Here is a 26,301-nt window from a genome sequence, read left to right as displayed (position 1 = left end):
CACTCTGGACAAGAATCGACTGCTGAAAAGAAGCAAAGTGATATTTATGAGACCCTTTCAATAACAGCACTGCAAACCACAGTGCCTAAAAGGAAAATGAGACAGAGACAGAGAGACAGAGAGAGAGAGAGAGAGGGGGAGAGGGAGAGGGAGAGGGAGAGGGAGAGGGAGAGGTGGGGGGGAAGAGAGAAAGGAGGGTGTATCTATCTTCTAAAGAGGCAGGCTAGGGTGGGGGAGGGAAACTGGGGGAAACCGGCACTGGTCAAGGGACAGGTGTTGGAACATGTACGACTGAATCTCAATCATTAACAACTCTGTGACTGTATCTCTGTGATTCAATAAAAAAATTAAAAAATAAAAATAAAGACACTTAGAATGCTATCATTAATTATAGGGAAGAATAGATTAAATCTTTAGTCAAATCTTGGGAAATGATTAAAAAAAAATCGGTATGCGTGACCACTTCTCTTCAATACTAATCAATGACTGTTGACCTCATTGGGGTCAGCAAAGGGTCAACAAAGTAGAGCTTAGTTTTCTATTCTGAGTTCTCTCATGTGTAAGATAAAAGAGCTATGTTTTAGACATGATGTCAATCAATTAAGATAGTCTTAGTTAAGTCACAGGAAATGAGTATCATTTAATATTTCTTGTTGGCAAACTGAAATGAAAAATCCTCTCTGTCTTTTGGGAAGTTTCCTGGGCCTTACACTTTCACAAGGTAAGTGCTGGGCGAGAGCTACAGTGTGGGCCAAAGCATCTTCTTAGGGGAAGAGATTCAAATTTAGGAGAGACAGAGAAGGCTGGAAGCCTTGGGTCACCCAGCCACACACCCCAGAGTACTACGGGATGACCCAGCCCAGGCAGGGTGGGAGAAGGTCTCCTTGAGTCTCAAGTACTCCAGTTTATCTACCACTGAACTACCTCCTTAGGCAGGTAAGGGCATACTGAAGATAATAATAAATTATCCCTTTTGTCATTAGCCAGGAAAGAAAGATAGTGGAATACAATTTGAAGAAGAAAACTAGGAGATAAATTAAGAGCAGCACCACATGTGAGAAATAAACAAGTCAGATGTAAAAGCATGCAGAATGTGAGCTAAGAAAATCGTGTCCTACACTGAGTGGAGAAAATATCTAGAAAATATTCTAGCATATAAGAAACCCCAAGGAAACTGACGAGGACTTACGTATATAAAACATGTACAAGAGAAGAGAGGCACGCGTTCGCTTATGTGTGTTAGCACGTGTGAGCCAGTATGTGCTTGTTTGTGTGTGCGTGTTTGCTTGCTTCAGTGTTGGGATCGAAGCCGGCAGCAGTTGGAGGCTCTTCCTGGGCTGGTGCTCAGGAAACCCCGCAGGGTGTATGCAAAGCATGGGTACGCAACCTCTACCCAGATCCCCAGGCCTGGGAGCATTTCCCCAGCCACAAAGGCTTTCATTTAGAAGAAAAGAAAGGAAGATACAATTTCAGCTTCAAGTTCAAGAAGCCTCCACTTAAACCAATGATAATCATTATGCAGACTACGAAGGGCATCTCTGATATGGGGTGGCACATGACCAACACGCCTCCGTCTCTGCCAGTCCCCGCGGGAAACACGTGGCAGAATGAAAGTGGGCGTCGCAGTCTCCGGGAAGACTCAGCAGAGTGGAAGAGTTTCATCTCCGGCCAGTCACTTCAAGTTTTCAGCCCTCCAAGTCACAAGACAGGCACCTACCACCATGCAAACAGGATGACACAAAATCCTTTAAATATGCTTCCAAATGTTTCTGACATAAAGGAACCAAGATATATTATGATGGTTTTATGTAAAATAGAACTGAAATGGTGGCACCAGGCCTTTTTTGCGCACGTGTGGTAAGAATATCCGGCGTCAAACACAGTTTTTTTTTTTTTTTGGTGACAAAGCATGTCCAATGAAGCTGTAAGGAACAAATCTGGCCCCGGCATTTCATGTGGAATAGATGTAATGCCTGACTGTACAAAACCCTTTTTTAAGAAGAGCTAAGTTCTAGGTCACTGTTTTCTGGCACTGAAGAAAGGTGGGTTTTTCACTGAGGATTCAAGCCTTCCTGTAAGATGAATTTATGTGTGAAATAGCTAACACTACCTTGGAAATTGCAGGCTGAAAATTCTAGTATATTTTAAGTTCAAAGACAAAAAAAAATCGAATTCTTGGGACATTTAAGATCAATTTTATCTCCCACCACCCCTTTTTAATTAGGGGCCACACCCAGCCGTACTTGGGTGACCCTGGGATCAAACGGGGTCTCACCAAACACACTAACCCCCAGAGCTACTGCTCCCAAACCCACTGAATCTTTCTTAACAAAATCTTTATTTTAAAAAGCAGTTCCAGCATGCTTTGTGTGATGAGGCCCTGGGTTCAATCCCGGTCAACCTCGATTCTCGTCAGTGCAAATAAAGAAAAAACAAACCCAGTGAAATTCACTTACAAGGGACCGAGTGTGATAACTGGTAGGGTCCGTTTAATGGCCAGAACTGAAACACCCCCGCCCCCCCCACCCGCAAATTATCTTGCCTCAGAAAAGCACCAATGGCTCTTTCATACCATTTGTGATATTTTAAAATACCGGATTTCATCTGCTTTATTCCCTACGATAATCCTAATGTCCAGAGTAGTCTAGAACAGAGATAACAGCCATTATAAATGGCTGCTGACCTGGCTCTGTAAAACATCCACTACAGAATTTTTCAGAAGAGTGAGGTGTGATAGGCTGCCTATCTCTGCTGGGGCTCAGGGCATCAAGCCTGACTGGAAGCACGTAAGGCAAGTGCCTTACCCACCGTACTGGCGCTCTGTCCCTATCATACATTCTTATGTCAATCTCAATCAATTAACAGACCGTCAAAACCCAAAGAGAAGTGCGTTTCGTATCCCACCTACGAGCCTTTGATTGCACCCAGGGTCAGGTATGAGATCTCTCAGAATTCTCTTTAGTTTCCAAAGGCAGATCCTAGAAGCACATTCCCGACGACATACGATGCAGTGACAGCTGCCCTGGCTGCCTGCTCTCCACACTGAACCTCCGTGCCGCTTATCACACCTCAGTCTTCTAAAAAAAAATTCTGTAGTTGATGTTTTACAAAGACACTAAATATTGACACAGAGAGGGAGTTATGCAAAGGGGGGAAAGTCCCTTAGTGGAACAGAAATGTCCTATTAGCAGGCAAATTTTACCTCTTTGATATACAGACTTGGTTTCTCATAACCTTTCAAGATCTACTAGTGAAGTATATTTTAAAAAACTTCCTTTTTCTTTTCAACGTAAGAACAATTATTCCAAATGAAAGAATCAAACAATTTTAAAGTTTAAATCCTGCAGTGGTGGCTGAAGCCTCTCCAGAAGCTTTATCTTGCCTTTGGTCATTGCCCCTTCTGGAGAGGGTTGGATGGATACCCTGAGGCCAAACGAGAGTAGAGAGATTAGCCAAGGTCTCAGACAGAATTTCGCGACCCTGTGGGGATCAAGGTCTCTTCTGACCAGTTCCCTTCCTGCAAGCCCAACCCCAAACCACTGATCGGCCCCTGATCGTGTGCCATGCTCCCCCACCCCTCTTCATTACACTCTCACCAGTGGCCCCTGGGAATATTCTGAGGCTTCTGAAAGGGCAGTAGTAGGACCTACCTGAGAAACACTGGTCTAAACACTATTCAACGTGCTTGATTTTTTTTTAACTAGCTGTTTAGTTTTTACTTTGCTGTGTTTGTTACTGAACTGTCCCCAGCAGTGTACTGAGCTCCTCCCAGTCTGGAGCTCAGGGGTCACTCAGCAGGGTCTGTGGTACCTGGGATTGGGTTTAGCTGAAAACGGGCCGGGTCTTTCGCATGCATTCAGCCTGATGAGCGGACTCTCTGGCCCCCTTTTAATAATTGGTAACACATTATTTCAGTGAAACAAAAATGCAATACCAGATGGGATTCCTCAGTTAATCTGCTTCTATAATCTCACGGTCTATTAAGAGACATATGTTTTATTCTGAGTCAAATCCATTTCCTGTTTTCTACCTTTATATGTAACAGTGGAGAATCTTAATAAAACACAAATATTCACCCGACGAAAACACTAAACTCTGCCTACTCCGAGGTTTTCCAGCTTTAAAGGTAGTGCTATTGAATAAATGAAACATGAGACTCCCTAGTGAGAAAGCTGTCCTACGGATGTCAAGAACACGAGACGACTGCTGTAGCACAGCAGCACTGTCCTTCGTTGCTCATCGATTTGCTTGAGCGGGTACCTGTAACATCTCACAACAAACTGCGAGACTTGTTACAGTGTTTGGCATATCAAATACGTCACGGGTAGCTTGCGAGGCTTTGCCGTGTGGGTGAGCTACTCTTGGTGGCTTGCTGGACTCTCCGAGAGGGGCGGAGGAATCGAACCTGGGTCGGTCGCGTACAAGGCAAAGGCCCTACCCGCTGGGCTATCGCTCCAGCCCAACAGATAACTACTGAAAACATAAAGGCTAATGATTACAATCTATCATATTTTGGAGGGGTTAAAGGACCCCGGAGATGGAACCAGCCTCACAAGGAAGATGTGTTTCCAACCACCGGGCCACCCCAGGCCAGAATTCCATGCTCGTTTTGGCTGTTGTCTTGGGACCACTCCTGGTGGTGCTTGGGCTCACTCCTGGCTCTGTGCTGAGCCTATCTCCTGATGGGGCTCAGGGCATCAAGCCTGACTGGCTGTATAGAAGTCAAGTGCCTTACCCACTGTACTAGCTTTCTGGCCCTATCATATATTCTAATGTCACCCTCGATCAATCAGCAAACCGTAAATCCTAAAGAGGAGACAGTTTCGTGTCCCACATAAGAGCGTTTGATTGCACCCAGGGTCAGGTATGAGATCTCTCAGAATTCTCTTTAGTTTCCAAAGCCAGATCCTAGAAGCACATTCCCAATGACATACGATGCAGGAACAATTACCCTGGTTACTCCCAAATAATGGCCACACGCCCTGACCCCTAGCTCTCTCCAGCCTCCTCCCCGATGTTGTCACTTTCTTTCATTCTTCAGAAATTTTGTCATTAGGGAACTTCAGATATCTCTGTTTCCCCTCCCTCCCCCACCTTCTCTGCCACATATGCCCTTCCACTGAGCTACGTCCTGACCACCAAGTTCCAGTTTTCCATAGTTTTCCAAGTTCTGGATGCTGCCAGAACATATAATTCACTGTACCTTAAGCAAGATACAAGCCTAATTTCGCTATAACACTTCTCAGTTTTAGGGCAGATTATTTCTTTCTTGTTTCCTTAAAAAAAAAAAAGTATTCTTTGGAGAGGGCACTCCTAGCTGTGCTCAGGGTCTACTCCTGGCTCTGCACTCAGGAATCATTCCTGGTGGGTTTGGGGGACCACGTGGAGTGCTGGGGACCAAACCTAGGTCGGCAGCACGGAAGGCAAGCTCCCTACCTACCTACTTTACTAACACTTCAATCCTGGTTTCCGAAGTATCTGGCAAACAAGTATGTGAGACTTTAAAAACAAAGGCCAGGGATCAGGGATGTGCGTCAGCAGCACAAGTACGACGCTGCAGGTGCGATTCAAGTCTCGCAACTGGCCGCTCCTGCCCACTTTGATTTATTACTATTGGTTTTTATGTGGGGCCACACCCCGCAGTGTTCCTAACGTAGCCTGCTCTGTTCTCTGGGATCACTCCTAGGGGGCTCAGGAGATCATCTGGGGTTCTAAGGACTGACCCTGCTGTCCTATGCTCTGGCCCCTCGTTTGGGAACTTCTAATAAAGAGCTCTCCAGTCTGCTGGGCCAACTTTCAGGCCTTGTGCTCTGAGAGAAACCCTAACTTCTCGGCACCAGCCAGCAGAAGGGGCCCTAATGCAGCCCCGGCCACTGCAGTCCTGAGGGCTGCGACAGCCCACACTGGCAAGCGCAATTCTAGTAAGAAACAAGATTCTCAAGCTTAAATGTCAGTCAGAATCCCCTGAAAGACTCTCCAAAGTGGGGTGTGGGCCTTTGTAGCTGGAAAAGTTCTGCGGGGTGGGCTCAGCTGAGCCAGGAGGGAATCACTGACATCACTGTCCAGACCCACTGACGCCCTCCAAGACGGAGGGACTGCACTTCCTGTGTCCTGGCCCACACCTCACCACAGACCAAGCAGGCAATGCAAAGTGTGAGGAACTGGCCACACAGGAGCAGCAAAGTAAAAAAAAATGATTTGCCTATTGCCAAGGACAGGAGAAAGTTGGAAGCAGCCAAAAGAGTTTAGCAGGTCAAAGAGCAAGGACAGCGGGGAGGCGCTTGTCTCAAATGTGGCCGACCTGGGTTCAAGCCCCAGCATCCCATAGGGTCCCCAGAACACTGCCAGTTGCTGATTCCTGAGTGCAGAGCCAGGAGTAACCCCTGAGCACAGCTGGGTGTGGCCCAAAACAAAAAGAAAAACAGTCCAGCAGTCAGGAGTTTAAGGGGTAGTGGGCGGGGAAGTCCCAATATTTCAGTCTTCGCAGAAGACTTCATTACAATACTCATCTTTAAAAAAAAACCCAAGTTCAAAACATCAACCACAAGTCAAATATAAACTGAATCCTAATCAAATAAACTCTATTTTGAAAGAAAAAAAAATCCTCAACAAAATGGTAAAAAATAAAACGGACAAGCTTTTATTACACTGACTTCCATAAAACGTCGAATTCCATGACAGCGTCAAACAGCTTGCCCTAGGCACCATTCCCCAGCTTGGTCCCGCCATCTTCAGACACTAAGTATGCTAAATTATACTTGGGAAAATTTCAGTGATCAGGACTCTGCTAGATGACAAAAGATCCAAAAGCAGCCGCTGCTTACAACACATGGCAGCTCAAAATGACATAATACAGCACTCCTCACTAACGAAACCCATGCTAACGGGGGCCACATCAGTGTAAGATGAATGATGGGCTTCTTTAAAAAAGTGTACCACAATACTTGTATTATATTTCCAATTTAATTATATACGTATATATACTATACTCCCAGTTTGAGGTGGCAAATACTCAAGACATTCACAATGGCAAAATTCAGAACCTGGGAAAGAAACTGAGAGTGACATACTCTATCTAATATTTATTAGGAACAAAGTACTTAAAAATTTTTTAACACAAATAGCATAAAGGTTTATAAATGTGAGCTAAGTCCACCTTCCTCAGCCTCAGGGAACACAACCTAATCGGTTATTTTCAAAGTTCTAACTCCAGTCCCATCCACCTGGGGACTGCAGAGAGGGTCAGAGGCAGCCCAATGTTCTGCCCATTTCATACTACAAATAAACTGTCAAGGCAACTTAAAAACTAACGGCTTCATCCCTTTCACGGCCTGCTGCCATGTTATTCCTAATCATTTCACCTTAAGAATTCTCTAACCAATTCTACCTACACTTACATGTTCTGTGTAAGACACACATAGGAGACTACATTTCCCACCCAGGAACTACACACAGGCTGCTACTTCAGTGATGCCCTTCAGAGGGGTGGGGATACGGCAAAAGTCGAGTGCAGAAGTGCGGAAAGGAGGTCCCGAGCTCTACCCCAGTTTACAAAATTACTAAATGGACGGGGTTACAAAATAGTACCTTATAAATGGATTTCAAATTAAATAAGCCAAAGAACTGAAAACTGATTAAGACTTGTACCTAGAAACACCTCGAACACACCATACCAAAATAAAAAATCCCACATAACTGCAGGATAACACTGGTTTGCCCTTCCTCCCTGGCTGCAGGGAATTTGGGTTTGGTGACTGCTTCTCCAACCTGTCAATTACCTTTGTCTCCTGATCAGACTCTGCTGACTTGTAAATATTGATTTTCTCTTCTCCTTAATGTCCTTTGCATGGTTAGTTACTTCAGAGCAATTGCCTTTCGGATGGACACAGGAAGACAGCTAAAAAGACAAGCCTGTAACTTAGGAGTTAACTCACTCCAGATAATATTACCTCCTGGACATCTGCACTCTCGACTTAAACCTCAGTTGCCCTGACTTCCTACATCCCCCAAAGCAGGGTCCTGACAAGGGACTGGATGGACCCAGGGCAAGCTGTGAGCTACCCTGGCATCGAAATGGACCAGGCCACAGTGCCGTAATACTTAACTGTAATTTAAAATCACGGTCATGGGGGTTGGAGCAATAGCACAGCAGGTAGGGCATTTGCCTTGCACACGGCTGACCCGGGTTTGATTCCCAGGATTCCATATGGTCCCCCGAGCACTGCCAGGAGTGATTTCTGAGTGCAGAGCCAGGAGTAACCCCTGAGCAACACCAGATGTGACCCAAAAAGAAAGGAAAAAAAAAAAGAGCATAGTCATGGACAAATTCTGTCATGATCCGAAAGTAATAACTAGATTTGGACCCTGCTGGTTAGGAATGATTGATCAGGCCTGAGCACTGTAGTCTGAGTCAGTGGCGAGATGTCCTCAGGAGAGTCACCCTATGAGCCTAAATGTGTCTATTACTGTGTCCATACAGAATGGCAAATATTAGGAAATAGAATTAAGATGTTAATTAAGTTACTGGTCTAAGGAGAGGAGAAACACACCTTAAGAACTGTTTTGTCCTTGTGAGCTGCAGGTGGTCAGGAAAGCTGGATAGACTGCCTGGGGCTGGGGGGGTGTGGCTTTGGGACGTGGGATGAGAGAAGAGGTGGTTGAGGGGTTGTGGCAGCCAGAATTGGAGAGTGTTAGAGGGAGTGGCAGGCGGAGAGGGAGAGTTGGGGAGACTCGTAGGGCAGAGTTAGAGGTTTAGGGAGAATGAGGGAGAATGAGACACAGAGTTGTGGGCAGAGAGGCGGGGGGGGGGGAGAGCATTGCGGTGAGTTAGAGGGTGGGAGGGGGCTGGGAGAGTTGGCGAAAGTTGGGGGCGAGTTGGGGAGAGAGTTGTGAGAGGGTGGGAGAGAGCTAGGAGAGAGAGAGATGGAATAAATGGCAACTGATCACCGACCAGACTGGCCCTCACTCATCCTTCGTCCGTCCGTCCAAGGTAACAGCCGTCCCGGGTGGGGAAGGGGTTCGAGAGCACTGAACGCGGGCAGCGAGAGAGAGCCGCCTGGAGAGCCCACGAACATCTGTTAACGTGTGATTACTCCTAGCATCACCCGAGCTAAAGGAGTTTACACACATTACAACATATTAAATGGAGATAATTTGGATTTTAGTCAGAATTCTAGAATGCTCTACACTCAAGAACAGCACCAGAAAAACAAGACAGTAAAACAACAGGGGAAACATAGACCTTATTTATACGATTTAGCTTTTAAAGATCTAAAACAGATTCCCCACACGTCAGTAGTAAGCTCTTGAGTAACACTCATTGTCTCAGAGTTAATTGTGTCCCCTAAACCAGGGCTGGGGGTCACTGGGGATAGTTCCAAAGTTTAGTGAGCACTGCCGAGTGTGGCCTGGAGGGGCTGAGCACTAAGTCCCCCCCCTTAGTGGTGGGGAGACACTGGACAGGCTGTGAGCACTGGCAGGAATGGCCCTGGGCCCCCTATGCACACTGACTGGAAGACCCCAAGTACTGGAATGATGGCTGTACAGGAGAGCTGGGCAATGCTTAAAAAAAAAAAAAAGGCCAACATAAGTCACTGAGAAAAACTCTCCCCAAGAAAAGGAAAGGAGAGAAGAGGAGTCAAGAATGACAAAATAAAATACAAAATGTCGATGATTATGAACAAAAACATGTTTACTATTGACAAGCAACTGAAGAAACGAGCATTGAGACCATGATCAACTGTTCGTCACAAGCCTCGGAACAGCCCCACATGGCCTCCAGGCGGGGAGTGTGCAGACACAGCCCTGGGCCTGCCACCTGACTGGAGGTTTCTGGGAGCTGTGTTCTTGATAACGCTACCAAGAAGCCATCTGGGAGGTGGGGCTGGGCCACGTGCGGGCTGGGCCACGTGCGGCAGTGCTCTGGGCCTACTCTCGGCTCTGTGGCAAGGAGCACAGGCTGAGGGTCAACTGCGACCAGCCAGGAGCAAAGCGGGCACTGTCCTGTGTCTTCAGTCCTCTTGGGACACTTCTTTGGGGAGAGGGGGCAGGACCGGGGGCAGAAGCCACACCCCGGCCCCTCTAGAGATACTTTTAGGTGTGAAAATGAGAAAGCTGGCCAACGCAGCTCTGAGGGAGGACTCTAGTCTCGAGTGTGGGAAGCGCTGGAGATAATCCCTCACCCTGCAAAGTCAAAGGGGGGCTGCTAACACCAACCTGTACACAGACACTGCATATAGATTAAACCTACAAACGATATAAATGAAGGTTAGTAACAGAACAGAGCTCAGGGCCAGAGAGGCAGTAGACAGGCAGCACACTTGTTTTGCATGGGGGCTGTCATGGTCATCCCGACACCACACCTGTCCCCCAGGCCCTGACAGGCATGACCCCTGAGTGCCACCAGGGATAGCCCCCAAATAAAACAATCAATTCAGGAGTCAGGGAGGCCAGCAAGTGCCACAAACTCTCCTGGTATAAATACTCTCCACGTGGCCACTCTTTAAACTATCACGGACTTTAGCAAATGGCCGGCTAAATTCCTAAACAATTAGCCACCAGCCGTGGTAAGCCACTCTAAGCTGGCTTTATCCAGAGCCCCAAAGAATACAGGCTGGCCGTAGAAATAGGTGTGACTGGCGGGGCACGGCACCCGAGGGTCGCGCTCCCACATTCCAGACATGCACTCCAGCTCTCAAGCCATCTTCAGGCCTGATGATCGGACTCCAATCACAAACACCAAAGAAAGTAGTCATCAACGTCAAAAAAGGGGATGTTTATGACACGACCTTGGGGGGGGGGGGGGGGGGCCTTCTTTGCTGGAAGGGAAACCAGAGCTGGGAACTCAGTTGACTCCACAGAAGAACTGCGGGTCCCCGAAGCCTGGCCAGCAAGCCCCCGACGGGCTCGCGGGGTGGAGAGAAGCAGGAAGGTGTGAGAATACGATTCCCAACACAGGGGCCGCCTTCAGCTCACACAGGACGCGGCTACGCAACACAAACCTGAGGAGGGGTCGACGTGTCTCAACAGGCGCCGCCGGGCCACTCCTGGCGACCCAGGTCAGGGGGCCAGGCCTGTGAGCACAGCGCTCAGTTCAATACTGTGGCACTCAGGTGTCACCCAGTGACGCTGTGGGGAGACACTGGACAGGGGACACGGGGTCCCAGGGTGCCAGGGCACGTGCTGTGTCTCTGAACAACTATCTTCTCTGAAAGCCTCACAGTATTACTCGTATAAATCTATTATTACAGGTTACTTGTGTGTCAACAAGTCATTAGAGGGCTATTATCCTAGTGTTTCAAGTTCCTGCGATACAGCTCTGAGTACAATGGTGTCTCTGCCCTGCAGGGCTTATGTTCTAATGCAGGTATTTAGTCTACAACCTTTTCCTAATAAACTGAATGGAACTTTCTTGAAGCCTATTAAATTAACTAAAACTAACATGGGTAACAAGAAAGAACACTGCTCTTTTTCTTGGGGGGGGGGGGTGGTGTTGGGGCCACAGCTGGCAGCACTCGGGTCACTCCTGATGGGGCTCAGGAAACCAGACGGGGTGCCAGCGCCCAAGCCCGCTGGCTGCACACAGGGCAAACAACTGACCTCCTGGACCCCCTTCTGAAGGGCACTGGGGTTTCCGTTTGCCGGTTTGTTTTTTGGCGACAGTCTGTGGTACTCAGAGCTTACTCCTGGCTCTGTGGTCAAGGATGACTGTGGGCAGGGCTTGGGGGATGACACTGGGTGCTGGGGATCGAACCCCGGTCGACCACGTTCCACCAACCCACTGTACTGCTGCTTCGGCCGGAACGGCACTGTTCTCAAAGAAATGAGTCAGGGGAAAGAAAAGGTTCACATGGGGAAAAGACACAGTGAAAGAGAAGTGAGAGAAGTTAAGCCGTGGCCACAGCGTGCCGCCTTCCAGCTCACTAGGCCGGGCACAGGGCGCTGGCGGCCTCACGGTCCAGCAGGGTCAGGTCCGTAAGATCCGCCAAGAGCTGGGGTTAAGCGCTTAGGAGCCACCACCTTAATGCCGTCTCTTACTTTTGCAGGAGAACGTTGCTTCCGTTTCTTCTTTTTCTGTAAGTCTACTGGCTCTCTGATTTGTTTTTTGTCTCTCATCAGTTGCTCAGATACATCAGTAAAAGTAATTTCCTGCTTTACACTTATCTGTTAAAAAAAAAAGCCAATTTTAGAAATAAACAAAAAGTCCACTGGATAAAAAGCCATTGCACGTTTAACCCTCGGCTAAACCTACACATTGAGGTCCCGGTGAGTGTGTATGTGTACAACTACACAGTGTGTAGGATGACTCAGTAACAGGCAACTGGAAATGAGAAACGAGAATATGTAAACTGAGGCATACATTAAGATCCACCAAAACCTGGGAAGACATTGGAGGTGCCCTAGAACTGATGAATGTAAGGTTTGGCAAAATAAAGGAAACTGAGGTTAAGGACAAAAAAGAATGAAATTAAGTCTTCTTTTCAAAAACAGAGACAAAATACTAGAATATATAAATGCGACATCACACCCAACTTCCGGTTTACAAAATACCGTAAGACACAAAATTCGAAGAAGTAATCTCAATCAGAAGAAAAGGTAAGACAGAGTGACACAGAAAATTATCTTTAAATCCAACACTTTCGACAATATTATAGCCGCCAGCATGCTCTTGTCCTCCACAGCAAACCATCACCAAGTATGTCCTCATGAATCACACAGGCTGCTGCTATTTACAAAATAAGATGCTAATTGTGTAATAAATGGAAAAGGCTATCAGAAATACTGAGGGGTCATGAGGATATCTCTAGCTCTTTGTTTTCAATAATATGAAAAGTTACGGACAGTAACAACAAAGTCTCCAATGGAGACGTTACTGGGCCCGCTCGAGCAAATCGATGATCAACGGGAGGGCCTTTACTTACTTTACTTCCTCTGGGGTAAAAAAAAAAAACCACACCACAATTCTACAACCACTACAGCTACTCTTCATCAGTACAAATGATCAATCATCCACTCTTAACAGCTGCATTTCCAATATATCCCTGAAATTAAAACACGAGAATCGGGCCAGAATTACAATCCACTTCGCCCTGCATATGGCTGACCAGGTCCAACAAAGCACAGCCAGGAGTGACAGCAAACTAAAAAGGAAACAAGACAACAAGAATCTTAAATCGAGGAAACTTTTAATTCAACTAGCTTTGAAATACATGAAAAATTTCTGACCACTCCGATGTGTGAGAAACACACATCTGGAAGAGGCTTCTCATCAGATACTCTGAGCTTAGGTTTCTAGGCCCCAAACTGTGAGCAATTTGTTATTTGTAAGCTTTAAAAACCAATCATATAAGCACTCTATGGTTAAAATGTAAAGTTGGTAGACATGGGTTAACGAAGAGGTTTTATTAGGAAAATTTAACACAAACCAGGAATTGCAGATGGACAAACAAACTGGAAGCCTTCAAAAATTTCTGAAATGGGGCTGGAGAAATAGCATAGCGGGTAGGGTGTTTGCCTTGCACGCGGCCGACTCGGGTTCGATTACCAGCATCCCATATGGTCCCCTGAGCAACACCAGGAGTTAACTCCTGAGTGCAGAGCCAGGAGCACCCCCTGTGCATCTCCAGGTGTGACCCCACCCAAAAAAAATTCTGGAACATAGGCAGTGAGAGATTGCAAATCAAGGAGACTCTTGACAGAAAAAGAAAATACTTACCTAACAATTCTATTACATTCGAGAACAGCACTAGTGACTTTTTGCGTCTGCGTGCACATTTATATAAAAAATATATATATGGAAGAGGTGACAGGGATTGAGCCCTGGTCTCAAGCATGCAAGCCATTGGCTTTACTCTCAAATATTTGTCTGGTTTGGGTTTTGAGTTGCACCCAGCAGTGCTGGGGTGGGAGAGGGGCGGAGACCAGGAAGGGCGAGGCACTCACTGAGCCTGGGGCATCCTCCGGTAAAGAAAGTGGGCAAGAATGTGCTCCATTTATAGATTGAACATGATGGCCGCTCAATGCCACTATTGCAAACCACAACACCCAAAGGGAGAGTGAGAGCAAAAGGGAATGCCTGCCCCAGAGGCGGGGAGGGGTGGTGGGGGTTGGGGTGGGGTGGTGGGAGGGATGCTGGGTCCATTGGTGGTGAAAAATGGGTACTGGTGGAGAGATGGGTACTCGACCACTGTATGACTGAAATGCAAGCACGGACGTTTGTAAGTCTGTAACTGTACTTCACGGTGTTTCACTAATAAAAAAATTTAAAAACAAAAAAGAACATGCTCCAGCCCACGAACCATCTCCTGGGCCCATTACTTAAGGTTTTCTTACCACTTCCTTGGCTATTATTATTTGGGATAAAGTAGAGCAGTAAAATCATGAAAAACAAACTTCTGAAAATCAGACACGTTACCATCTCAAATTGATATTTATTGAACTACAATTACTTGCGTATGGTGCAGGAGAAAATTGGTAATAGTTGCTGAACTACTCTGTTCTATTTGGCAGGGCCCTGAAAACTAGCTCAGACATGTCTGTCTGATTTTACTGCAAAGAATAAACATAAAATGTAGTCATAGCAATAAGAAACAGAAGACTGTAAATGGTTTTGCTACAACCGAAGAATCTTTATGCGTAAGCAAAATAGACAATATTAATGCACATATCTGAACCTTTCCATTATTTCCACATATGTAGATAATGTGAATTACTAGCTTTCCAAATACAAGTCACACTTTCAATATTATGAAAAGAGACCCGAGCCTAGAATTATCAGTAGACAAAATCATACCGACTGTCAACAGGCCCACAGCAAGCTACACTGTATTTAATATCCCAGTAGGTTTATCACCTATAATGCAATAAAAGCAATTTTTTCTATATACAATGTGACTGTACACAACTGGCACATATAGAAAAAATGTTAGTAAATGCAAAACTCTAAAAAAATAAAGCAACATATAATGATGGTCAAATAGCAAGAAGAAATGAGTTTCAAAGTCTGGAAAACTTCAGCTAGCTTTCTTTGGCCCAAAGAAGGAAAGAAGAAACAATAAAAACATGGAAATTGTAAGCCTGACAGAAGAACCCACCCTAAGCAGTCTACTCTTTCCTTGGAAACTGCCTTTAAAAGAAAATCAAGTTCTCACTGCTACTTCTCACCTAAAATAAATGCAAGTATAACAAATCAAAACAGGCCTCAGCAAGTGTGATATCTGAAGAATGCCTTCCTGGGGTTCAGAACCACAATCAGTGAAGTATCAATAAAGCAAATACACTAGAAAATATGTCAGAATTAAAAAACAAAGCAGAGGCCAGAGGGCTGCTGGTACTGCAGGGGAAGCAGCTGCCTTGTGTGTGGCTGATCCGGGTTGATCGCTGTTGCCCAGTATGATCTTTCTAAGCATTGCCAGGAGTAACCTCTGAGCACAGAGCCAGGAGTAGACCCTGGGCACGTCCAGATGGGGGGAGGGGAGGAGAACGGAAGGAAGGAAGGAAGGAAGGAAGGAAGGAAGGAAGGAAGGAAGGAAGGAGCCATTCCCTTGATTCTAATCATTCATAACTCAAATCTAGATCTGAAAATATTTCATTTATCAAGATATTTCATTTCTGACCGCAAAGCAAACTATGCAACTTTCCTATCATTCCACGTACCTGCGCCTCACCTTGACACATGACATCAGCACGCGTTGCATCTCCCATAATCGTTTCACTCATCTACTCATGCAGTGGCTACTAAGCCCTGCTATGAGCTCACCTCAGTCTAAAGTAACAGAAGCACAAGATTTACCGAGACTCTAAATACGCAAAGGACAATTCTGGATCTTGAGAACACACTCAAATACTCCTCAAAGACCTGAGAGTAAATGAGGGAGCAGGAGGGGAGGCGGCTGGAGCAGAGGCTGCTGTGTGCAATGCCCCGAGAGTGGACAGCACTGCTCGGTACTGACCCTGCACGGGGCTGTGTGCGGGGGTGGGGCCCCTGCTCAGTGCGGGGCATCAAGTTAACCTCCAACACCGTCCCCCCATGCCCGCACAAGGCCAGCAGCTCATCACCCAGCACCACAACAAAGGTGTCATCTACTATACTTTAATCAGGTATATGTTGATGGCCTCTCCTGGGGCATCACAATCAAGTGTGCAGGCAATGCACCGTGTGTGTGTGTGTGTGTGTGTGTGTGTGTGTGTGTGTGTATCACTCAGGGGTCATAGTAGGAAGCAGCAAAGGGATCAGGGAAAAGGAATTTTACCCAAAAAAAGTGTGTGCATGCACGCATGTGTAGATGTGTGAGTGCATGTGAATGTGTATGTGTGTGACTCTGAGTCTGAGTGTGTGTGTGAGTTATGTGTGAGTGTGTAAATGAATGAGTATATGTGTGTGTGAAAGTGTAGTGTGTTAGTGTAAGAGTGAGTTATGTGAGTGAGTGTGTGTGAATGTATGAGTGCGAATATGTGTGTGAAGGGGTGTGTGTTAGTGTAAGAGTTTGAGTTATGTGAGTGTGAGTGTGTAGGCCTCAGGACGTGCGCTCCAGGGCAGCTCCATGAACCAGTCCCAGCCCTGGAAGCTCTGTCCTGTCTTGTGATCCCTGGTCTCAGCAGCTTTTTCCAGCTGCACAAAAGCCAACTTGGAGTGAGGGACACAAACAAATGGTGTGACGCAGTGTGTAACCCCCTGCGGCTAGGGAGCCAGTGCAGCAATCTCTCTCTCTCACCACTCCCCCACCCGGGCGCCCCGGCCACGCGTGGACAAGGAGGAAGGGAGGGCCAGGCTGGTGGTGATGAGATGCCCTCTACTGTTGATTCCATTCTCCCCGCGCACCTGCCCCAGTCTCTGAGACCCCATCCTAGTCTCACACTCCCCTCCTTCCCGTCTCCTCCTGTCTCTCCCACTCCCTCTTGCAGCCTCTGCGCTCTCGAGCTCTCGCGCGCGCGCGTGCTCTCTCTCTCTCTCTCTCTCTCTCTCTCTCTCCACGTGCCTACGTTCTTCTCCTTCTGTGCCCCTGGCTAGTTTCTCTGCACCCCATCTTGCTGCCGCCCAGTCTTCCCCCCTACTCTGCACTGGGGTAGACACCAAACACCCAGGTTGGTTAACAATCAACATTTCAAAGCCCTTTGATATGTAGGCTCAATGGGGGGATGGGGGGGAGCTATAACACCTAGGGGTGTTTCTTCTCTTCTTAGTCCAATAACTTAATTAGCATCATAATTAACATCCTAATTCTACTTCTTAATATTAGTTATTTTGTATGGACAGAGTAAGAGAGAGATAGATTGAGCTTGTAGGGTGGCTCACCTGGGACACCTTGACATTCAGACTACAGTGCTCAGGCCAGATTAATCTTTCATAACCCTAGCAGGGTCCTATTCCAGTTATTATTTTTTGGATCATGACAGAATTTGTCCATGACCTTGCTCTTCAATTATAGTTAAGTATTACAGTGCTTTGGCCAGGCCCATTTCCATGCCAGGGTAGCTCACAGCTTGCCCTGAGCCCATCTAGTCCCTCGTTGGGACCCTGCTTTTGGGTTGCTAGGAAATAAGGGCAACTGAGGCTCAAGTCGAGAAAACAGATGTCCAGGGGTGAGTATCATTAAGAGTCAATTAACTCCCGAGTTACAAAAGCAGAGCATTAACTGTCCTCCTGTGTCTATACAAAAAGGACATTGCTCTGAATTAACTATGCAAAGGACATAAGGAAAAGAGAAAAGCAATATTTACAAGTTAACAGAGCACAAATTAGTTGCAAGTAAACACAGAGAATGGGAACACTGTGATGGGAGTAACCCAGTGAACTAAGCTCCCTGTGGCAAGGCAAAAAGGACAGACCAATGTTATCCTACAACCCGGTAATTACTGCAATAAAAACTTGATGTGTGAGCATCGCGGCCAGGAGGTGTTGGCCCTATGAGCTCAGCAGCAACCACTACCGGAACACATATGCACAACTGAGTGTCCCCTCCACAAAGCATGTGTACAAGCACCACAGTTAAACATGCTAAACATGTGCAACACGTAACAAGCTCCACAACAAACATGTGAGCCCCACAGTCAGAAAGATTGTGTGCAACACTTGGTTAAAATGGTAACAACAAAGGGGGGGGGGGGCTTTTTTATTTTATTTAATTTTTTAAATTTTTTTGCTTTTTGGTCACGCCCGGCGATGCTTAGGGGTTACTCCTGGCTTCTGCACTCCTGGAGGTGCTTGGGGGACCATATGGGATGCTGGGAATCGAACGCGGGTCAGCCGCGTACAAGGCAAACGCCCTACCCGCTGTGCTATTGCTCCAGCCCGAAAAGCTTTTTAAAGAGCAATTATTGAAAACTCTATCATGGAGGTGGATAATTCAGAGGGTAGGGCACTTGCCTTGCACATTACAGACACAGGTTCAATCCCCAGCACTTCATACAGTCCCCTAAGCCCCACCAGGAGTCCTGAGCACCGAGTTAGGAGCAAGGCCTGAGCACTGACTGGTGTGGCCCCAAACACAAAATTTTAAAAAAAATTTAAATATTAAAAAGCATAATAGGTATTTTAATGTATTAAGAAAAAAAGACCTAAGGAGGTGGGGAAAAAGATATTGGCTGGAAATAACCTATGAAGAGTGATGAAGGTACAGTGACTTTGTACATCAAACTATAAACATTATTAGACTATTGTAACCATATTACATAAGCTAGAATTAAGTGTTTTAATTTAATTTTTCAGTAAGACACTGTTATATACAAGGTTGTCCGGGCTGCAAGCATATAATGCTTCAACACCAATACCACCAAAAATTAAAAACTTTTAAGAATACAAATAACTTAGTAATTCAAAACAGTATGTCAGGCTCAAATGAATGGGACAGGAAATAAGGGAAAAAATCAAAGGGAGTAAAAAATGAGATTTAAAATACCTGCTATGTCTCTGGGCTTAAGATAATATAGTGGGTAGGACTTCTGCCTTGCACTGGGCTGACCTGGGCTCTATCCACAGCACCCAGCATGGTCAGGAGTAAGCCCTTTAACACTGCCAGGTGTGGCCCCAAAACCAAAACAAACTAAAACAAACAAAAAATGTACAAAGTCTTTGTGAAAAAACCAAGGAACTTAAATCAGAAACTGTAGGTTTATCCCAGATTTCATTTCACTACACACACGCGCGCGTATCTATATATTTAATCCTTCCCCCTAATCTGCCATTCTTCCAGCTTACCTTCTAGAACCAGTAATTTAGCAACTTTACCTAAAAGGAGGATACTAGACGTGGCATACAATTATTTTATCTAGTTTGCAAACTGGGCTACCCTTTACCCCCCAATTTCCAACAAGGCAATAAAATTGTTTCCATTTCCAGCAATTTCCATCTTTTTTTTCTTTTCTAAGTCTCCAGCAACATCTATTTCATTTTAAGTAACCTCATCAAGTGCACTGTTAGAGCATTATCATACTCAGATATATTACTTCACAAATAAATACTAGACTGTTTTTCACTTCCCCAGTTAAGAACTGACAATAGCTCCTTGTCACCACTAGCATCAACTATACTCTCCCCAGCTCCATGAGTTCAAGGTTCCGAGAGCAGCTTTACAGTAAAGACTTGGCTACTCAGAGGAAGTACCCATCCTTACCACTGCTCTTGGCCGCGTCTGGGGCGGTTTCCCCAATCTTGTATTTTAATTACTAGAACTTTCATTCATCTTCCCATCCCTATCAAAGTCAAAAGAAGAAGTCTTTGTACTGTTGATTCCATGCCAACCAGTAATAATCTGTAAAACATTCCACTGCCTAATTCAATTTCCCTTATTCTACCGGCTACTAGTATTCTGCCAAGAAGCACCCTTAAATTTCTGTTATAAATTGTTGTGAACCAAAAAATTTCTTCTTTCAGAAGAAATGAAACATCTACAGTCATAAAGATACATGGCCCCCAATTTAGGGAGAAGGCTGGCCTGAAAGCAAAACTAGTGTGTCCAATCCTAGGAAAAGGTTCCTTGAACGTAAGGAATATTTGGGGATATTTGGAGAAGGGAGGATGAGGGTGTGTGTGTGTGTGTGTGCGCGCGTGTGTGTGTTTCCAAGATGGAAAAATCAGTTAGATGAAACTATGAAACTAGCAAATAAGACTTCTCATTCCAATTTCAGCAAGCTACAGGACAGGGCAGGGAAGGGGCACCTGATGGACAAAAGTGATCAAATGAAAGTCAATCTACCGGAAACAAGGCTGATCATCCATGCTCATCTTCGAAAATTCTATTCTTCCAACTTTAAGTTCTGACTTAAAGTTCTCTTCTGATCCTCATACCAGTTCGTCTTGGTCCAAGCCTTACAGTAAGACACACCTTTAATTTTGGAGAGTTTTTAATAGCTTCCAGCCTCAAGCCCAGGGGTTCCTAACAGTTGCGGCCGCATTCTGGATGGGCCATAAAATTACACAGACTTTAATAATGATGATGATGAAAATATTTGTGGTATTTTTCTACTTTTTGTTTCTGAATATAGTTCTCAGTATACAGTGGCATTTTCCAGAAGCTAATGTGCGCTGTTACCAGGATAAATATACATACGGGATCCAATTATTGAATGAGACAGACAGACTTCTACAAATTCTGAATTGTTTTAGAAAACAGCCATTAAAAATAATATGTAAGGCTGGAGAGATAGTCAAGCAGACAAGGCACGTGCCTGGCATGGGGCCGCCTCTCTCCCCGGCACCCCACCTGGTCCCCTGCGCTGTTAGAGTGACCCGGAGAGCAGAACCTGGGACTGACTCAGCACAGGTGTGTGGCCCAGCATGAAGGGTTAAGGGTAAAGGGAGAGATACGGGGGCTAGGGCACGTGTCGTGCACCCCACGACCCATCTGATGCCCCTGGCACCACACAAGGTCCCCTGAGCACCACCAAGGAGTGACCCCAGAGCACAGAAACAGGAGTGAGCCCTGAGCACAGCAGGCGGGGCACTTGCCTTCCATGTGGCTGACCTGGGTTCTCTTCTTGGCACCTATTATGGCCTCCCAAGTCCTGATTTCTGAGCACAGAGCCAGGAGTAAACCCTTAGTGCTGGGTAAAGTGCGCCCCACACCCACCCCTCTGGGAAAAGACAAAGTAAGAAAGAAATCAGGCAAACACCCTGGGTGGGGGTGAGACACACCACAGATACAGCGGACAGGGTCCAACCACAGGGTTAAAACCAGTTGGTAAGACTCTGAGGCTATTTAAATAGATTCAAAGTATCTCAGTCAAGGTACAAAAAGAAAAACAGTGACATAACAATAGGGAGGAAGTGGAGTTGATGTTTGATGAAAGGATCAAGGTTAATGTACCAGCATTTAAACATATTCATCTTTTATACTCCCAGACACCGTGCACTAAAAATGTTACATCACTTTGAGGGGACTGGCAAAAATACAGAGCTTTCTCAAACTGAGAAGCATGCTACAAAGTATGACCCAATTCTGAGAGTGACGGCACAAGGAGGGGACTTTAGGTCACACAACTGAACACGAAATCCACACCGGAACCCCAGACTAGAAAATGCACATTAGGGTGACTGATAAAAGCGCAAAACAGTAGTGTACCTCAAAGTATTGAGCAGTATGAAGACCACTATGGCTTTAGAACACCAACAGCGTAAGGTGGGTGAACGGTTGACAGAATGCACCACACCTGCAGCTTTCCTTCAATTTGAAAATACTTTCAAGGGATCATTCCTCGTGATCTTGGGGTACTTGATGTGGTGTTGGTCATCGAAGAGATAACAGAGCAGGTAAGGCACTCGCCCTGCTCAGGGCTGAGAACTCCTGACTGCAGAGCTAAGAGGAACCCACACAACCAGCTGCGGCCACCACCAAAAATTCAAAATAAAGGGCTAAAAATTGATTTTAAACCTTTATTTTATTAACTAGAAAATACTTAGGACAGTAAGTTGATATGAAGTCTATTTTGGGCATAATTACACTTCAATAAATTCATCTTCAAGAATTCTTAGGGAGCAGCTCAGTGGGCTGAATGCATGCTTTGCACACCAGGAGATGCAGGCTGGCCCCCTGAACACGCGGGAATTGGCCCCAGCACCACCCTGGGATTAAGCTGAGCACCACTGTGGGCTAGGCTCTCTGGTTGAGGCGCCGTGATGGGCCAAGCAGGGGCAGCACAGCCCTGTGATCCTGGAAACGCCAGAAGTGTGTGATTTCCACAACAGCCAGTGGGTCCTGGTGATGCAAGGGCAGCTGTGCTGTCCCCGCCTGTCCCAGGCCGAGCTCACCAGCAACGCCTTGAGGCACAGCCTCAGCCCGCAACCCTGCCAGCAACAACGGGATTTCAAACACTCTGCGATTCAGGGAAGTAAAGTTCATCCAGGTCAACTTGTCTAAAATCTAATGACGGAACAGAGGAAAATACCATTTAAACCCAAGTTTTCCAAACCCAGCAACTGAGCTGCTATGATCTATAAACTTTCCCCCCATACAGTAAACAATGAATAATTACCTACCTGTACAAGACACTGTATCAAGTTTGAGGGGAATAAAACCTAGATATCTGCCTCAAAGGCGCTCACATTCTGCTGCAAGAAACAAGCAGAACGAAACAAACAAACAAGCTATCACCAGAGGTGAGCGAGCCGCTTCCTGTCCTATTATCGATAAGGAAACTGAAACCTCGGATTTAAAATATCTACTACCTATCTACCAAAGTGATGGCAGCACATCAGGTTAAGGTGTTTGAGTTCAATCCCTAAAAGCCCACATAATCCCCAGAGGAACACGGGGTGTGATCCCTTAGTGCAGGGTCAGGAGTAAACTCTGAGACCACCATGGCCAAAACTTAAAAATAAATAAGTAACTTTTAGTCCAATGCTATTTCCACTACTCTACTCCTTCACTGTAGCACTGTCCTCCCGTTGTTCATCGATTTGCTCCAGCAGGCACCAGTAAGGTCTCCATTGTGAGACTTGTTACTGGTTTTGGCATATAGAATATGCCACGGGGAGCTTGCTAGGCTCTGCTGTGCGGGCGGGATACTCTTGGTAGATTGCTGGGCTCTCCAAGAGGGACGGACGAATCGAACCCGGGTCAGCCACGTGCAAAGCAAATGCCCTGCCTGCAGTGCTATTGCTCCTTAACAAATAAACTTATTAGAAAACAAATTTTTGCAAAGCTCTTCCACATATTGACTGATGCTAAAATGCACAAAGAATTTCTAGTATGGAATGCCCACTACACAAAATAAAATTCTAACAAAGTAGACAAAATGTAAATTATATCTGAAAGAAGGCTCAGATTTTTTTTTTTTTTTTTGCTTTTTGGGCCACACCCGGCGATGCTCAGGGGCCACTCCTGGCTCATGCACTCAGGAATTACTCCTGGCAGTGCTCAGGGGACCATATGGGATGCTGGGAATCGAACCTGGGTCAGCCATGTTGGCTGCAAGCAAGGCAAACGCCCTACCTGCTGTGCTATCTCTCCAGTCCCTCTGTCACTGTCACTGTCCTCCTGTTGTTCATCGATTTGCTCGAGCGGGCCCAGTAACGTCTCCATCCTGAGACTTGTTGTTACTGTGTTTGGCATATCAACTACGTCACGGGGAGCTTGCCAGGCTCTGCCGTGCGGGCGAGAGACTCTCGGTAGCTTGCCGGGCTCTCCAGGAGGGGCGGAGAAATCGCACCCGGCTTGGCCGGGCTGGCTGCGTGCAAGGCAAACGCCCTACTTTTAATTTAACCTTTATTCCTGATTTTGGGCCACACTTACTCCTGGCTCAGTGTTCCTGGATAGTATGGCTCAGAGGAAAACACTTTAAATTTTCTTCTTCCCTCTAAACCCAAAACCAAATCCAATTTTGTCTTCTTTTTATCCTCAATATCCACAGTTTCACTTTGCATTTGCTCGAGCGGGCCCAGTAACATCTCCATTGGAGACTTTGTTGTTACTGTGTCTGGCATATTGAATACTCTCGGTAGCTTGCCGGGCTCTCCGAGAGGGGCGGAGGAATCGAACTCGGGTCGGCCATGTTGGCCGCTTGTAAGGCGAAAGCCCTACCGGCTGTGCTATCGCTCCTGCCTTTGCATGGTATCAGTTATCTGGTGTTCAACCACAGTGCAAAGGTACTGACCCTATTCTGAGAGGGACCACATACATATAAGCCTCAGAATTATCCTACCCTGAGTTTCGCTCTTTACCTAACTTACAAATGAAACTTTGCTGAAAGTACGTTCGGGAAAAATGAAGTCTCTACAAGGTGCAATACTTTCCATGGTTCCATGACAAGGAGTCTTACAATGAACAGGCAAACTTTTTTTTATTATTATACTCTGCTTTATCGAGCTTCAAAAATAGGCATTACTGTTTGGCAACCCTGCCTCAAGCAACTTTAGGAAGTCTTTTCCCAATAGCATATGTTCATTTTTGATTTAATTAGCAAGGAAGGCTAGTCAAAACTTAAGACAGGTAAATAGCTAGACCTCCCCATATCAAATGACGAGTTAAGAACGCAAAAGTTGGGGCTGGAGAGATAGCACAGTGGGTAGGGCATTTGCCTTGCACGTGGCCGACCCAGGTTCGATTCCCAGCATCCCATATGGTCCCCTGAGCACTGCGAGGAGTAACCCCTGTGCATTGCCAGGTGTGACCCAAAAAGCAAAAAGCAAAAAAAAAAAAAGAACGCAAAAGTTCTTGAAGGAAAGAGAAAGGGTTTATCTAGCAAAAACCTGGAAGTAAGATAGAAACATGAAGCTGAAACTTATAGTCTTCCAACTGGAACATTAAATGCCAAAACACTCTCCTAGGCCAAAGCCTCCTCTAACAAGGCCCAGATTCTTTTATTAAGAGAGACAAGAACATTGCAGAACAAAAATTTGAAAGTAGCTCAGTCTGGTCTATGAGGTTTAAAGAAATCTTTGTTAAAACAAGTTCTATCATAGAACAAGTTCTGCCATAAGCAGTAATTTCTGCAACAAGTTCTCCCGTATGGAATAATTTGCAGCAAATGCAAACAATATGCAACAAAGTTCTGCTATAGAAACGACAATGAATGATGATAATAGGGTCCACTGTCCACTGTCCTCCCATTGTTCATCAATTTGCTCAAGCGAGCCCAGTAACATTGTGAGACTTGTTACTATGTTTGGCATATCGAATACATCACGGGTAGCTTGCCAGGCGGGCAAGATACACTCGGTAGCTTGCCGGGCTCTCTGAGAGGGGCGGAGGAATCGAACTCGAGTCGGCCACGTTGGCTGCGTGCAAGGCAAACGCCCTATCACTGTGCTATAATAATCACGCTGGACAAGATCTTAGGGTGAAAAGTAGGTAAGGGATATTTTGATAACCTTTCAGTACCAATTCTGCAAATCACAATGTCCAAAAGGAGAGAGAGAAGAAAAGTACCTGCCACAGAGGCAGGCACGCAGTTAAGGGGTGGGGAAGCTGGGGAATGCACACTGGTGGAGGGGCTGTCGGAGCACTGTATGACTGGAACCCAACCATAAACAGCTTTGTAAGGGTCTATCTCAGTGCCTCAATATTAAAAGAAAGAAAAAAGAAATGAGAATGAGTTACCCAGATCTAGCTCAGGCCATAGACGAAGGTGGTAACACTATACAAAACTGTGCACCAAACACCCTTCACCCGGAAGAAGACGCCATCAAGGACTTCATTACGGAAGAGAACCAATGCCCGGCTTAAAAAACAGCTCTATGAGGCGCTAATAGTGCAAGACTCTCAACTTAATGGATGTCTCAGTACTTGAAACCAATACTCATTTGCCATTCCCAAAAGCCTAATGTTCTTACAAAGTATGCTCTCTCTGCTCTGCATGTACTCTTCATGCGTGAAGAACTGTTTTACTACATGCTTTACAGAGCATTGTATGCCCTGTGAGATACACTCCAAAAAAAATACATTAAAGGAGCAAGAGCTAGTAATTTCCTCATGGACCTGTGCAAAAGTCAACCAAAAAACTTCCAGAAAGGATTCACCATTGCAGATGTCAGTGAAAAAATGTCATTTGTCAGATAAGGTCAAAATGCACTGCATTGTAGCACTGTCCTCCTGTTGTTCGACTTGCTTGAGCGAAAACCAGTAACGTCTCGGTTGTGAGACTTGTTGCTACTGTTTTTGGCATATCGAATACGCCATGGGGAGCTTGCCAGGCTCTGCAGTGCAGGCGGGATACTCTCCGTAGATTGTCAGGCTCTCCGAGAGGGATGGAAGACCCAAACCCGAGTTGGCCACATGTAAGGCAAACGCCCTACCCGCTGTGCTATTGCTCCAGCCCTAAGGTCAAAATAAAAACATTTAACAGGCACTTTGGAGAAGTTGATTCTAG

General features: G+C 45.9%; 1 protein-coding gene across 4 annotated transcripts in view; it reads right to left on the bottom strand.

Moving 5' to 3' along the window:
* Positions 1-26,301, bottom strand: part of ZNF148 (zinc finger protein 148) — a 139,303-nt gene that overhangs the window by 30,171 nt on the left and 82,831 nt on the right. For all 4 annotated transcript variants that reach the window (XM_056127126.1, XM_056127128.1, XM_056127129.1 and 1 more), the window contains one exon: positions 12,037-12,162. In XM_056127126.1, the coding sequence (XP_055983101.1) occupies positions 12,037-12,162 (126 nt within the window). The remainder of the gene's footprint in view (positions 1-12,036; positions 12,163-26,301) is intronic.

Source organism: Sorex fumeus, unplaced genomic scaffold (genome assembly GCF_029834395.1).
Source record: "Sorex fumeus unplaced genomic scaffold, SorFum_2.1 ptg000063l, whole genome shotgun sequence".
NCBI lineage: Eukaryota > Metazoa > Chordata > Mammalia > Eulipotyphla > Soricidae > Sorex > Sorex fumeus.
This window is presented reverse-complemented; position numbering and strand designations above follow the sequence as displayed.